This window comes from Zootermopsis nevadensis, unplaced genomic scaffold (assembly GCF_977971745.1).
Source record: "Zootermopsis nevadensis isolate Lab colony 2312 unplaced genomic scaffold, Znev_1.0 Znev_ptg000020l, whole genome shotgun sequence".
NCBI lineage: Eukaryota > Metazoa > Arthropoda > Insecta > Blattodea > Termopsidae > Zootermopsis > Zootermopsis nevadensis.
Genome location: NW_028259152.1, coordinates 4,097,080 through 4,112,830, shown reverse-complemented (window position 1 = coordinate 4,112,830; position 15,751 = coordinate 4,097,080). Strand labels below are relative to the sequence as shown.

General features: G+C 35.7%; 1 protein-coding gene across 3 annotated transcripts in view; it reads right to left on the bottom strand.

Moving 5' to 3' along the window:
* Vps13B (vacuolar protein sorting 13B) overlaps positions 1–15,751 on the bottom strand; it is a 49,902-nt gene extending 34,151 nt beyond the window's left edge. Inside the window, exons 1-18 of one of the 3 annotated variants that reach the window (XM_087351798.1) lie at positions 15,259–15,751; positions 14,189–14,318; positions 13,142–13,319; positions 12,584–12,692; positions 10,989–11,170; positions 9,740–9,843; positions 8,841–9,105; positions 8,419–8,579; positions 7,657–7,890; positions 7,020–7,158; positions 6,112–6,229; positions 5,883–6,025; positions 5,102–5,274; positions 3,498–3,677; positions 3,014–3,167; positions 2,789–2,923; positions 1,815–2,152; positions 852–1,196 (exon numbers count right to left, since the gene is read on the bottom strand). In XM_087351798.1, the coding sequence (XP_087207924.1) occupies positions 852–1,196; positions 1,815–2,152; positions 2,789–2,923; positions 3,014–3,167; positions 3,498–3,677; positions 5,102–5,274; positions 5,883–6,025; positions 6,112–6,229; positions 7,020–7,158; positions 7,657–7,890; positions 8,419–8,579; positions 8,841–9,105; positions 9,740–9,843; positions 10,989–11,170; positions 12,584–12,692; positions 13,142–13,319; positions 14,189–14,275 (3,045 nt within the window). In that variant the 5' untranslated portion in view covers positions 14,276–14,318; positions 15,259–15,751. Of the gene's footprint in view, positions 1–851; positions 1,197–1,814; positions 2,153–2,788; positions 2,924–3,013; positions 3,168–3,497; positions 3,678–5,101; positions 5,275–5,882; positions 6,026–6,111; positions 6,230–7,019; positions 7,159–7,656; positions 7,891–8,418; positions 8,580–8,840; positions 9,106–9,739; positions 9,844–10,988; positions 11,171–12,583; positions 12,693–13,141; positions 13,320–14,188; positions 14,319–14,768; positions 15,205–15,258 lie in introns of those variants that run through there. The other 2 variants (XM_087351797.1, XM_087351799.1) reach the window with 2 other exon arrangements.

Sequence of the window (15,751 nt, the reverse complement as noted above, 5' to 3'; positions counted from 1 at the left end):
ATTTATTTCACAATCTATCAATTTTAAAATTTAGTTCTAATATTACCTGTACTTTAAGCCCAGTGACAACATGCAAATTAAACTATTGTCTGCGAGCCACGAGAGTAGACGTGGCCTTGTCAGCCGTTGCTTGTGTGGCAGGGGGGAAAGTGGGTTCCTTACCTAAGAACATTGTGCTATCAGTCAGTCAGTACATTAGCTCACAACGTACGGCCTGTACAACCTGCAGGTGTTTTTAGGTCCTCTAGTAGCGCAGAATTCTACCCCACCTCCCTCAAAGATGTCAGGTCTACTCTCGTGGCTCGCGGACAATACTATGTCTACGTCCAATCTGAATGAGTATTATCATTATCGGCCACTGTCAGTTAAAGTATCAAAATGTTTACTCTAAATTTCATAAAACTGTACATTAATGACAGGAAAATACTGTTAATACACAATTATACAAAACAAACAAACTAAACTAAATACATATATGATATAATAATATATTGATTGAAACCATATATAATACTGGATAAATCTATGATAAAATATGATAATAAGATATCAACATAAAACAACAAAGCCTAAAGTAGAACAGAACTAGCAGAAATAAGAATTTAGATGGATATACACATTTATACAAAAAAGAAGAGAAATACTGACATACAGGAACTTAAGACCAATAATAAGTTGAAGATATTACTACATACAGGAAGATATGAAAATACAGTGCAGAAGAGAATGGGTGAACAGAGATCGCCAGGAATAGCATGGAATTATAAATTTGCAAAGTAAGGAATTTGGATGATGGAAAGATAATTTGTAGACTGGCACAATGATTGTATTCAAAAAAGAAATGCTCTAACTGTCTGTTCTGGAACTGTTGATGTGGAAGCTCTCTTGGCACTTTCTGACTTTGTCCCTCGACTATGTGCTATAGGAGACAAGGATAGCCCTGTTTGGACTACTATTTGTTCACGATCTGAACTGCTGTGAACAGACTCCTGAGGTGTAGGAGCCCGTCGAGCAGGGCCTGTTTCTAGCCCAGTCCCTCCACTGGCTTCTGATGATAACCTTCTAGAACGACGATGGACAGTACTACTACAGGTAGTTATATTGGTATCCAAAGTACACAGGTCACTTCTTGTAACAATGCAATCAGGAGCATAACGAAGCCATCGCCACATCATAGGGTCCACACAAGCACGTATCTAAAACCACAATAATGACCAGAGGGTTATAAACAGGAAATAAAAGCTTGTTAAAACTGTACTGATACCTGACTTAACTTTGCCTGGTCCATGTTTAAAGTGCAACCAAATAATAAATATCTGTATTCTGCCATTCTTAATTTCTAAAATTAGTAAAGGTGACTTTTAGCTTCACCCTAGCATTAATTTCACTTGCATAATTGTTAAAGCTAAGCCACTAAGGAAGTTCAAGAAATTCAGGAGGGATTGTAAATAAACAGAACACAGTAAATACTGATTCATGCCAACAAACTAAACCCTTTACAGCCCAGTAGTAATTGTATGTACCACCTGCTTTAACGTCAACAACACTGCATTTTGCCCACAGAGTATATTTATCTTTGTAATGGAGATGTGTTGTGTTTTCTTTGTGGTAGGGACTGAATTATTGAACATTATTCAGATAATCTTCTGCTTCAAAGGGTTAATTTAGTATGGAAGAACACAAATATCACAACACCAAAAAACAACTCAGAAACTATTAGAAAACAGTGTAGGTTAGTTTGGACAGTTGCTTCTGTTCATTCCAACAACATACAATACTGACAATATTATACAAAACTTCATTACAATTCATACCTCACGGACACTGAAGAAGAGCAGAGGAGGATGATCTTGAACACTGGGATCTCGTGTGTACTGCAATGTCAGACATAGCAGAGGTTGTTGTACTATCTGATTTGGATCAACAGCTTCTAGGAATGATAAGCTTTCAGGGCCAGACAGAACAAGAGCCTGTTGTGGCTCAGAAAGAACATCAAACATATTGCCATGGGGTCTAGAAGCACCATGGTTCAATGGAAATTCAAGTACAAATGCCTTGAGTGCACCTACATTGAGTATGAAACCTTCAGTACCAGGAGTGATTACTTGCCGATAACTTATTTCTTCCACACACAATTCCAGGTATTCAACACCTGCAACAGATGTATGGTGTTACTGCAATCCAACCACAATAAATACTGCTAAATGAATCATAAAGTAACAGTAATAATTTATTCACAGTCAATAACAAAAGTTCCTATGTTCTATTTCATTTTCTCTACAGCACAAAACAATACTTCTCAAACTTGTAAACTGTGGTCTTCTGGCTTGTGACACCATGTAGTCTTGTAAGTAGTTACCATTGTTTTGGATGAATATGTCACCCCCATCTTCAGGACAGAAGACAGAGAACTTACAATCCTGTGAAACATGTGTAACCATCTACAAGAATACATGCAAAACAATGATGTGAAAACCTCAAATGCAGTAAGTAGGATTTGAATTTTCCTTGGCGTTGAGTCCAAAGACTTCAAAATTAGTGAAATGAACGATTTGTATGAAAGGATCTTTAAATATCACAATTCAGTTAAATTCAGAGAAAAACATTAAGAAACAGGAGGAAAAAGATGGCCGTCTTCTGGGTTGCTGCGCCATGTCGTCTGGTAGAAGTTTACGTCTACCAGACTTCTACCAGACTACAACACAGTAGACAGCCATCTTCAGACTCACCACCACGAAAACCTCAAATCCTAATTAAGGAACAGAGTTAAAAATTTCTTGATAATTACCAGCATGTTTAGCAGCATCTGTTAGCAGTGTTGAATTCTGGATGATATCAAATGCTGAAGTAGGATCAAATTGTGACTGAATGATGTTTGATATCACCATCAATTTGGCTTTGGTAAAAGTCATTGTAAGACTCTCTGAAATTAAAACAAGGATCTACAATGTAATGGCAATTTAGCTTCTTGTATAAAATATGTTCCATAATTCTCTGCTTGAATGTTTGTCACCTGCTTTTAATGTCTGGTCTGTATGTGGAATATCAGGATTATTCCAGTAACGTGTCAGCATAAGGTTCTGTCGAGTGTAAGAAAGGTTACTTGGCATCAAGACAGTTGTCTGGCTTCCTGGACTCAGCACCAGCTGACTGCTCACACCTAGCAACTATGACAGTAAATACCTAAATTTATCAGATAGTCAATAAATCCAAAACAGGAGAATATGTGGCTTCAATATAGACCATAAACAGAGTTCATGTTATAATTAAGATGGTGACAGTGTGAATCTCAAACTGTCCACATATCATTCTACAGGTTCAACTTGGTTTATGTTAACATATATAATAAAAAAAACATTCAAAAGGTTAGAATTTTTATATTTACATAATAAAAACTGGATCTTCATCATATCAACTAACAAAAAATTAACTTCTTTTTTAAATTTGAATACTTCAAACCCACAATATGAAATTAACTTACAACACAGATAACTCACCTTGACATTGGCATGAAAATGACATGCATGAAACATATGCTGTGAGGGCGCAGGCAGTTGACATGTAGTGATGACTAGTCTCCAGGGATACATGGGCTTCACAATTCTTGCATCAAAACATTGACACTCTAAAGTAACCTTGGGTAAATGGGTCATTTGTTTGCTCAGAGGTTTTGTTTTCTGTAAACAATCATATATGTTCCCTTTTATAGCATATATTTGAACTAAAACCTTATGCATGCAGACAATTCACAGTTATTCAGTGTACATTATACGAAGCAATTGTGAACAATTAAACTAAGAAAACTGCACTCAGAGACTGTTATTACAAATATGTTTTTATTTAACTTGTGAAGTGTTTTGACAGTGAAGATTTCTGTCTTCTGGGTTGTGCTGCGTAGTCTGGTCGATGTTTACCAATGTTTCAGAGGTCATATGAATATTCATCGACCTGATGACGGAGGCAGTATGACCTCTGAAACGTTGGTGGACATCTACCAGACTACACAGCGCAACAACCAGAAGATAGAAATCTTCATATTCACAGCTGTGAAAACCTCAAATCTTACATTGCTTTTACAGTGTCTCAGACTTCTAAAATTGTGGATCAGCTTTAAAAGCCACTATGAACTAGTTCCTAAAAGATATTTAAAAACATGGTGAGGTTTCCATTAAAAGCCCCAGAAAATTGATGAATAACTACCAAGAAGCTAAAGCATTATGGACCAATCAAATTAACTCCCATTACTGTATGCCATCTGTATGATAATCAGTCATTCACTCCATCATGTAATTTCCTGTGTTGAAATGCCACTTGTGGAACAATGAGTGTTCATGTCTGATACCTAGTATGTAAAAAGTTTTCTTAAAGAAAAGTAAGATGATTTCAGCATAAATTTCAGGATAACACAGACCCAGACAAAACTACTACTGACAGAATTGTAAGTGCCATATGCTCAGTAAAAAGAAATGGGTAAAATCGGTTCTACACTTCAACATAATCCTTCGAAATTCCCCAGAAAATGTGCACAGCACCATCATCCTGCTAACACTAATCTTCTGTAACTGAATTCTTCAGTCTGTTCATAACACTGAAATCAACCTTGAAACCCTCACACAAATAAAATACTGATGGACAATATCTAAAGGGATATTTTATATATATTTCCCAGGCAGAACTTCAATGCATAAAATTAAACTTCTACAGAGGTACCAGAACTGTGTGGAGTACAATGGGGAGCATTTCCAGCACCTGCTGTAATCAGAATACATTTTATTTTTAATGGGCTTATGTAGTGAGTTTGTCAGCTCAACTAGTTGTACATATCTGTATGGGCAGTTGTGATGGGAGGAGCATCCAACTCTTATACATGAAAGGTTTAATAATCAGCAGGATGTTTAAAAACAATCTCCCTTCCTTCCCTTTCAAAGAATATGTAAATTTTGTCCTGTTAACTTTAAAGTTGTGGGTTTCTGGGGATTTATATAACTTCAAAACTTTGTTAGTGCCTCAATAATTATCCTTAACTGTTGGGTGTTTGTGGGGCCAAGATTATTTCTGTGGCCAGTATAAATTCCTAAAACCCATCAAAACAGATACATACTCTGTGCTTCCTAGGAGCTTGAAGCATAACTGGGTCAAATACAGGATGGTCTGCCAGATGGATGTTGATTACTGATTTGAAAAGGGTCACCTGGATCACTTGTTTAGGGATATTGTTGTCCAGTGAGTCATAATCCTCAGCTGATGGTGGAGGCAACTGCTCTCGGGATGGCTCTGAAATTGAGCAAAACTAAAATATGCTGTTGGAATTCTACCACCATACCAGTCCTCTGTATTAAACACTGAATAAATTGATATTGTATTCATCCTTGTTTACTTTTCAAATCCAAACAAACAAATTAAATATTCTGATGTCATTTCATACTTCTTTGTTGAACGTTGTTGAAACTGGCTTCTAACAACAGTTATGAAAAGTAGCTGGACTAATTATTAATATGAACAGTTTTGTATACAATTCAAGACAATGAAACAAACCTTAAACAAAGTTCTTAAAACATATGTCATATTTAAATATCACACATGCATAAATCACTGCTACAATTTTATACTCATTCTGGTCTGTTTCAGAATGAAATATTTTTTGAACAGAAACCTCTGATAAAAAATTAAGAATGTGCAATATCAAAACTTCTTTGAAAACAGAGAATATCTGCAGCAATAAATGACACAATATCAGGTACAATGATTCTTGAACATGTAGCCGCCCATCTTGAAAACCTTTATGCCTTTACATTTTCAACACAGGTGTTATTTAGCATATTTAACCAATGTAACATTTCTCCAATCTCCCTTCACAAAGACAGGTCATATATCTGTTATACCTGGTTTTGGAGTGCTATATGGAGAGTAATCATACAGTCTAGCAGCATGCTGGACTATTTGAAGGCGGTGCAACAAGCCAGAACAAACTTTAACGGCTACTGGTCCCACAACTACACGGCACAGTGACTTTTCAGGAAGGTTGCTGGAACAAACATTGTAAACAGGTGTGAAAAAGTTCACACGATAGGAGTTGTCCATTTCAGTATCAACAAAGATTTTATTCTGTACCTATACTCAAGATCACTACCAAGCTCTGACAATCGCTCTGAGTTAAAGTCATCTGGCAGCTCCAACATGTAGAGAAAATCCACAGCAATTGCTGGACTCCTTTCTAACAGCAATGCCTCTAAGAACAGAGAGAAAAAGAAAGGTTTATACAAAGGTTTGGTACAAAATTATTATTATGACTGTTATATATTGCCTTTACCCAACTTGAGGAAGATATTCATTACCTTTACTGTAATTATAAAAATAGGGGTCATCATACACTCACACATGAAGAAAATATGTAAAGAATAAACACCAATAATTTATTGAAAAAAAAACACACATGGCATCAGGGTGATTAGTAGGTTGCATGTAAATGGAAGCAGCAAGCATCTCTGAAATGCCAGTAAATTTCTACCACACTACATGGTGTAATAACCCACCACCGTGGAAATTCAAATCTCAGATAAATGGAATCCAGGACCTAACAGTAAGCAGCACTAGTCCCATTATCAATTATGCACAATAGCCACTCTAATATTACTGATGGTAGTAAATCAAAAAGTACCTATGTGGTGTGGCCTCTAGTGGCATACTTTCCACGTTTCACTAAAATCATTCATATAGTTTTAAGTTATTAAGGGGGGACAGGCATATGAACACACAGACTAATTCCATAAGCCTACCTTTCCCTATAAAATAAGAAAATTAAGCTAAAAATGTATGGCATATAATTTATTTGTATATTATAGAACTTACTGTATAGCACCAACACCTATGAACAAACATGCCTTAGTCCAAATTTCATTGCTTACACATTATTAATAACCACAGTCCACCTCCTAAGAATTTACAAGCAAACAGAATAAAGGAATATGGATAAGATTTCCATAAATCATAAAGAATCATTCGTAAATTAGAATCCTGACCTGTTACTGTAGAAAGATGGTCCTCCCATGACATATTGTAGGTCTTCTTCTCTCCTTTGTTCTCAACAGCAGCTGGGTCAAACAGAGAGTCAGCCAAATAGTTATTCTGTTCATTCCCTGCTGCAAAGTAGACCAATTCCTAAACAAAAAGAAATTAAACCAAAAGTAATGTAATCAAACATTAGCCCATATAATCAGAGAATGTAAGAGGCCTGAACCGAAGGAAAAGGCCTTTGTGAACCTGCAATTACCCTTGTAGTAGCCCAATGGAATTAACATTGGGGACTAAAGCGGCAGTTTTGAAACACAATAAACAATAAATGGAGATGAGTGTCTGCTATCTCACATAAAACCAGCAAGTGATGTACAACCATTTTATCCCAACAGTGTGACTTTGGTAAGTAACATAACTGTGATGACTTACATAGGAAAGAGGATGCAGAGATAATAAGTACGTTAGATATCAGGAGACTGCAAGTCAGCAGTACAGTATTCCATTAACCTTATAAATGTGTATTATATGTAATACAGCAAATTGAAACAACTGTTATTCCCAGACCCTGAACATTCTTTCAGATATGAATAATATGAAACCTTCCTGGAGCAAAGAATAATTTGCATTCAATATTACACTAACCTTATGGTCCTTCATCTCTATAGCACTAGTACTGATTGCTGCTTCTTTAACACCACAGAAGCAGTCACCATATGGTTCAACAGTAACTTGACTCACACCTGTCTGAACATTGAGCCACCCAGCACCATGCATCACAAAGTCCACAAAGCACCCTTGCAGCTGTATAACTAGGAATGGTATAAATTTAACTTTGCGAGGCCCATAGTAACTCCAGTCAGGTGAGCTCTCTGTAACCTGAAAAACATTTAAACCACATATTATAACACCAAAATTACGTATGCATTAGCATGCAAAAATTTTAAGAAAATTTTTGTGATAAAATTCACATTGAAATTTACATTTTTATACACAAAACATTTTAAATTCTGATATGTGAAACTTACTTAACCTATAAACACATCAAACTCTAATAAAAATTTGTTTGTTGCTGGAAACGAGCTTTAAAATTATCACCAAACACAGTACTCAAGCCAAAGTCACATTAACAGCTTCACCAGTAATTTTAACTAATTTCTGTGAAGTCAGGCAAGGTTTGTCATTAAATCCTACTTGAAAAACAATAACAATATAAAACATTCCAAAACACATTATTGTATAAAATAAAATTAAAAGAGGCTTCACATATTAATAATTACCATTAACTCTGTAACGATTAAAATTTTCAATTGTTTCATTTGACAGAAATGAAGCACATGAAGAGATAAGTAACGCAACCTCATATCAACAATGTAATTATGTAATGAAAGCAAAAAATTTCAGTACCTTGAGAGACACTGAGGCTTGCTCAACATAGAAACCTGTGTGATAAGTATGGCCTACATAGGCACGATGGTGTTCAGCAGACCAGTCTTCATTCCAATATATGGGCATAACTGACGGAACCCAACTCCAGGCCCAGCCAGCCCATGACTCATTTGTTGAATCTGTTAAGTAGATAATGAAACTCTATTTACTTTTTTTGGGAGAGACAGTTACTAATCTAATAAATTTAAGTAATTCAGAAACAGAACAGATATAATAAAGCCAATTACAAAGTGGTCATTTCTATCATATCAATCATCCGCAGTCAGGATATATAAACCATCTAATACAACATGTATCAATAGGTTTATAACTGCAGATTATCAAATAGTTAAACCAGAGCTGTGATTTACAACATGCTCAGTTTGTAATTCTGCACTCACCAGTCACTGTCACAGGAACAGAGTCCTGCATGGTATCTAAATCCTGTTCCACATTCTGAGACTGTTCCTGACGTAGTTCCTTGCCATGCAGAGCTATTGCCAACAGTGCCAATCGCATCAACATGGGCACCTGCTGCTCTGTGAGGCTGAAATCCATTCTCCCACAATGAATGTCAGCTCGGGTCATGGCCACTCGCTTGGCTGTTGCATTTTGGTAACTCCGCAATAAGTGAAGTTCCATAGAGCAGCGGTAGAGAAGAGGTTCCTACATAAAATTATGGCAAACGTGCTTAAAAGCAAATGGGCAGCTCATATGGTCCTGAGTGTTAACAAATATGTAGTAACTTACTATTACTGTACGAGCAGTACTATTATAATATTTTCACGCTAGGTAACGTTCAGACATATAAGCCCCTCAGTTTGATGCCATTTGTGTATGAAACTGTTTCCTTCAATTGTACCATAACCTCAAACATTTTGTTTAGTTACAAATACATTTTATGTATAAATTATCTTGATTAATATAAAACTCAAGGCAGCAGTGAAGATCTCTTTCTAGTTATTCCATAATTCTTTAGTCCTCTTGGACAATATTGCAACACTGCTCATGAATGTTGGTCTTTCACTATTCTTTCCAGATGCAATGTCGAGCAATCTTTACATCATTATTAAATTGCAGATTATGTATATGTGAAGTCATCTAAGAGGGTGAAATGTCACACTACATACACAAATCTATCTCTGCTGACTCTGAATGTTGTTGGCCTTTCATTTCCATGACAATTTTCAATTCCATATAGACATACTGGATGAGTCACTGAATGTTATTAATGTGTCTTTGTAGATCATTTTATACCACTAAATTCTAGTGCATCCACACACAGTACAGTGTTCCTTACCTGATACATCTCTATCTTGCCAGAAGCATTTCTTTTGTCTAGGCAGATAGTAAGATCGGCAAGACTGACCAGTTTCCGCAACATTATTTGTGTTGGTGATAAGTCTGAAATGACCAATACTTGTTAAACAGGATAACATTTTTGATCACATTAAATGTATAATATAAAATACCACTGTGTTGGATAGGTTCAGTGGGTAAAGAATTATCAGAGTATAAGTTGAACTCAGATAATCACAGTGGCTGTGCAATCTGAAGTGTACACTTGAACACTGAACACTGGGATAATGGGTTCAAATCCCATTTCAATCATGAATGTAGGTCTATGTCCTTCTGTGAGGTTATGTCCTATGTAAACATAGGCCCTGAGACAGGCTGGACATGATGTTATATCATAGCACTATATGTTCATGTCCCAATGGATGATAAAAGAGATAACATAAAGAATGACTTTATATGGAGAACAACAGTGTCTGATCAGTTTCCTATATAACACACAAACATTTTGATAAATTTCAATGCAGGAGATATTTCAAACTGGCAATTGGAAATGAAAGTCTACATGCAGTTACTACTGACAAGGAGGTTAAGAGTAATAAAATTTTACCACTTTGAAAATTAAACAGCTAAGAGTACAATGTTACCAAACCATAGTAGATATAAGCACATTTGGAGTTCTCCTGATGGCATGACACAACAAAATCTGTCATATTTGAAGAGATACATGATATCATCCATAAATGACTGACATCAATTGTTTTAGATATGACTATAAAAATGATCACTATGTATTTATTACTGCAAAAATAAATTAAAGACAGTGAGTTAAACCAAAACTACGTATGTAAGATTTTGTATCAAGAACTTACAAAATGAAGAGATGCTAAAATCTCATAGAGTTTTAAACTCTTGAAAGTTTCAACAGGAGGTAACAGTGAACAATGTGATTAGCTGTTGGTTTAAAAAAAACAGGACTGTTTTTACCAAATTAATAACTATTAACTGTAATAAAATCCTATTGAGCATTAAGCATCATCATTGTAAACTCCAGTGTTTCAGAGACTATTTCTATCCTCATTATCTGTTGTAACTTTCAAATATGTAAACAGTCACAAGTATGGCACTTGCTATTAGGTAGTCTTAGTAAAAACATTAAAACATGCTAAGATTTCTTATTCTGAAAACTGAAACCTCCAAAACCAGAATATGATACTAATTGTATAGCAGGGCCAAAGTGTTGCAGTACTGACCTGTGAATGCTGGTTGCCATGATTTGTCAGCTGACTGCAGAGTCACAGTTTTCACATTGACAGACAGAACAATATCTTCTTCCACATATTTGAGGATAAGATTGTTGCATAAAATGGTAATGTTGCTCACAATCTTGTTCACTAGGCTCTGCACATAGCCTGGTGGTGCCACCACATCTTGTCTGTATTCATAAATACCTCTGTTACTTTCATGAGTTTATATTAACCACATATTTAAGCTACACCTGCATATAACACCGTCTCCTATTATTAAAAATACCATGGATTAAAAGACAAAGACAAATGTAACTGATTATTGCCTGTATCAGATACTAGTAACACACACCAGAAATCAAACTTCTACACCACAACCTAAAAGTGTGGTGCTATATAATTATATTCTATTCATTCACTATACAGCATCCAAATATAAAATGTCACAGACCAATGGTCTAATACAAATGAGTATTTGTATAGTGCCAATTTGTATCTAATAAGTAAACTTTTTTAAACCTTTTGCATCGCCTGTTTCTGTCTCCGTCTTCAGATGAGTGGTACCAACTCTGTTGAGTCTCTTAGACAGAGAGAGAACCAGCCTCCAAAACATCGTGGGTTTTTAAGAAAAGACAATGGAAAAAGTCCTGACAATGAATAATTTTAAGTGTAAACTACCGTCGTCAAAACCCTTTAGAAGTGAAGTAAACTTTTTCATTTATTCCTTATCCATCCGAGGAACCCAGATATTATTTATGCAGATTAAAGTGCTGGTCACTGGGTACACATTATTGTTATATGCCTTCAATCTACATCTGACCTAGTATTTGTTTCTCATTTCCCCACATTAGTTGTCTCATTTGTCATCATGCATGCCCGAAAACTGAATGACTGTGCATATTAATTTTATTCGTATAAACTTGAAAAACAGTGAATCATTCAACATATGTAAATAAGAAAGTAAAATATTCCACTCTATAATTTGCATTCGAAACATTTGTTCAATTTGTAGTTTACTTGGGTTATTTTTCACAAGCATTTATTTATGTCATGGATAATCTACCCATAACTGCAATATTTCTACCTACATCCTAAAAATGGTATGTACATTAGATATTTGAAATGCCTTGAAGAGAGAGAGAGAGAGAGAGAGAGAGAGAGAGAGCTAGAGAGAGAGAGAGAGAGAGAGAGAGAGAGAGAGAGAGGAAATTGGTGGGGGGAGAAGTGAGAGACACTTTTATTTCTGGGGGGGAGAAAGAGCATCTTATAGTTAGAAGGTCCCCAGTCAATGCCTGCTCGTCCTTCTGTTAAGGATAAAGTAAGAGCGAAGACGTTAGTGCGATAATTGGCAGAAAATACGGAATTTTGAAATGCCTTGAAGGACAAAGCACATCTACATAATTCAGTTCTTACCTCCAAGAAAACATACCACATCAATGTTACAGAGTTCAGTCTTTTACTGAATTTAAAGAAAAATCTTGATGTTTGCTGAGAACCAAATGAAACTCACAAAGATACCATGTAAGTGACATGCAGAATTAATGAACGTTAAAGTGGGTGACACATTTACCACTGTCATATAAAGGGTGAACAAAACATACCGCTTATTAGCTTTCCTACGGCTGTCCTTGGAAGTATTTGTAGCTGAACTTGCATGGCTTGCAGAATCAGATCCTACAGAATCTTCTCCATGCAACTTGAGTATGCATTCTGAAGAGAAAATGCACATGCTTTAATTTCACATACTTTACTGTAATCAGCATTTTTAGATCAGTAACCTTTAAACATGAACATGATGAACTACACCCTTAATAAACCACCTTCATAGCAGAAAGAAATTGTGAGGTTGAAAACAAAGTCTCCTTTAGAATAATACACATACTAAAGAGTCAATAAAACACACAATGTTGTAAGAGAAAGATGGGATATATGCTAATGAAATAAACATGTTTTTCGAATTCATTTATTGCAATTTTTCAGGCCTCGGATGGCTTTAATGTTCATATATGCAGATATGAACTTACTGTTTCAAAAATATCCATGTCCCAGAGTCTATCTCATCATGATAACAATGGCAAAGAACACAAACAATGAAACCTCCCATTATGTAATTCTTCCATCCTCCTATTACTAGCCTATTCACTATAATCATATCAGACCTATAGTATTGATAGTGATGGTAATAGGTTCTGAAGCCAGCTTCGTCCATGGCACATGTATCAGCAACTCATGAATGTGACCACTAACAAAACTGAATGGCAGCTGTAGTTCCTGCTCCAGTACTTCCAACCTAAGATCCAGGTTGTGGAATGAAGCATCTCCTCCCCATAATGACACCTGAAACATAACTAAGGTACTGAAATCAACTGTAACACTGCTTGCAGCATATGATGACAAAGTGAGCATCTCTTCATGAAAACAATGAAGTATAAACTATTTCTAGATTGTTCCAATGACGAAACAATTAATCATGAAGAATAATTTATTTACAAGAAAGTTTATAAGGGGAAATACACATTTCAAGCAAGTAATAAATAAAATTAAAGTTTCTGACAAGTAATTACCAACCAGGCTAGTGAACAATGTTATTATAAGAACTCTTAGGTTAGGTAATAACAAGATTTGTCTTTGCATTTTGTATAGTAACTGACAATCCATTATAACTATGCATAATGCAATTTGATGTAGTTACTGAATAAAAATACCATACACAAAATGCACAAATTCCATAAAATAGATATGGGTGCAGAAGAAGCATATCACTATCATCATCCTGCCAGGTTTAACATCATGTGGCATGTTACAAGTAACCACACAAAACAAAATAATTTTGATAAAGAGACTTCTTGAAAAGCGCACACTTTGTTGACTGAGAAGATAGGGCAATAACATTCAAATTGATCTTTAAAAGAGAGGTTTTGAGGGCCAAAGTTAGATGAAATTGGCTCAGGATCATATCCAATACCAAAAAGCGCACACTTTGTTGACTGAGAAGATAGGGCAATAACATTCAGATGGATCTTTAAAAGAGAGGTTTTGAGGGCCAAAGTTAGATGAAATTGGCTCAGGATCATATCCAATACCAGACTTTGGTATTAAGTGTTGTTGAACTTTCTGATTCTGCTACCACAGAGTTCACAAATAAAACATTCACTTTATGGGTTATTTACATTAGTGTGGAACTATGGAACTGAGAGTAATCTTACCTGTGAATCCTCAGGTCTAAAATTCTTTATGTACTTGTCTACATAGCTCAGTAATATTGGTGTGATGTAAGATTCAAGCTTGAACATTGTCCTGCTACAATGTTATTCAATACTGCAGTTCATCTTGACTCTAAAACATAGCATTGATAAAGACACAATTACTTGATGTTGCTATAAAAAATAAGACAGGGCCAATTTCAAATCCAGCCAAAATATGTAGTTACTGACTGGGAAGAATAAAAACAACAACAATCCAAAGTAGGATTTGAGGTTTTCATGGCAGTAAACATGAAAATGGCTGTCTTATGGTTTGTTGTTTACCAACGTTACAGAAGCCCCTACCACCTCCATTTTCCTCGTTTCTACCATGATGATGGAAGCAGCAAGAACCTCTGAAACGTTGGTAAACTTCTACCAACGTTGCATGGCACTACAACCTGAAGACAGCCACATTCAACCACATCCTAATCAGTCTTAGCAACAGAATATATCTAACATTTTAACTATTTGAGAGTTAGACTATGGATAGATTGATAAGTTGCAGAGGGTGACTTTAAATAGCCACCCATGTGATATTTACCTTCTGGGTTCATACGACAGCAACTAATTGTATGGCACACATCTGGACCACTGCACTGTTGTTAGTAATTTGTTTTATTCTTGAATGTATTGTGTCAATGATATAAGTTCATGTTCAATATAAGCATTACTATGTAGTTAAATTTTAATTTAGAAAATGAGTCACTTATGCAGTTGTGTTGAGTAAAAGTTGTGACTTCGTCCTTTGGCAATATTTTTTACTTCCCTCGTCACCAATAATTGTCTATGCGAAAATTATCTCCAACACATTTTTTCATAATTGTGACAAGTGGAAACTTAACACGAAATTGAGCACCTTCAATAAAATCATTATCACTGTCATTGAAGTTATCATGTGTCCGCTACATTATTCCATCAGACATACTACGCACACTTCGTTACTCAACCGTGACCATCGTTCTGACAACTCTAATAATCCGTCAGTGCATCCTTCTATATTATACTCACACCGAAAGTCGAAATATACGTACCTTAAAATGCTATAATTCAGACTATTACCTTAAAATATCTCCATAAGAAGTACATAACCTCTATTCGGTACAGAGTTAGCCACTGTTAGGTTATCTGTGCTATTTGCAAATATCTGGGGTGTTGGCCATGAGTTTTCTCGTAATTGTGTGTTCATTTGATAGTCAATCGATAAAGAAGTTCACAGCATACATTTTATGCCATGTTTAGAAACTGTTTCGTCGACATCTTCATTGTAGTGCATATTATTTCTCGAAACAATGAATATTTCAGTGGGCTGGTCACTCACTACGCATAAATGCACGCTTTAAAGACTATGAAACCTCCGAATGGAGGCGGCGATGACCCGCTACTGGGTTAAGCTACAAATAGAATAGAATAGAATGGAATGAATATTTAAAGAAACAATATTGTATAATAGGAAGAAAATTACAGTCACTGAACCTGCGAAGGCAAGGAACCCATATGAGTTTTAGGTTCTCCTGGCAACAAGTA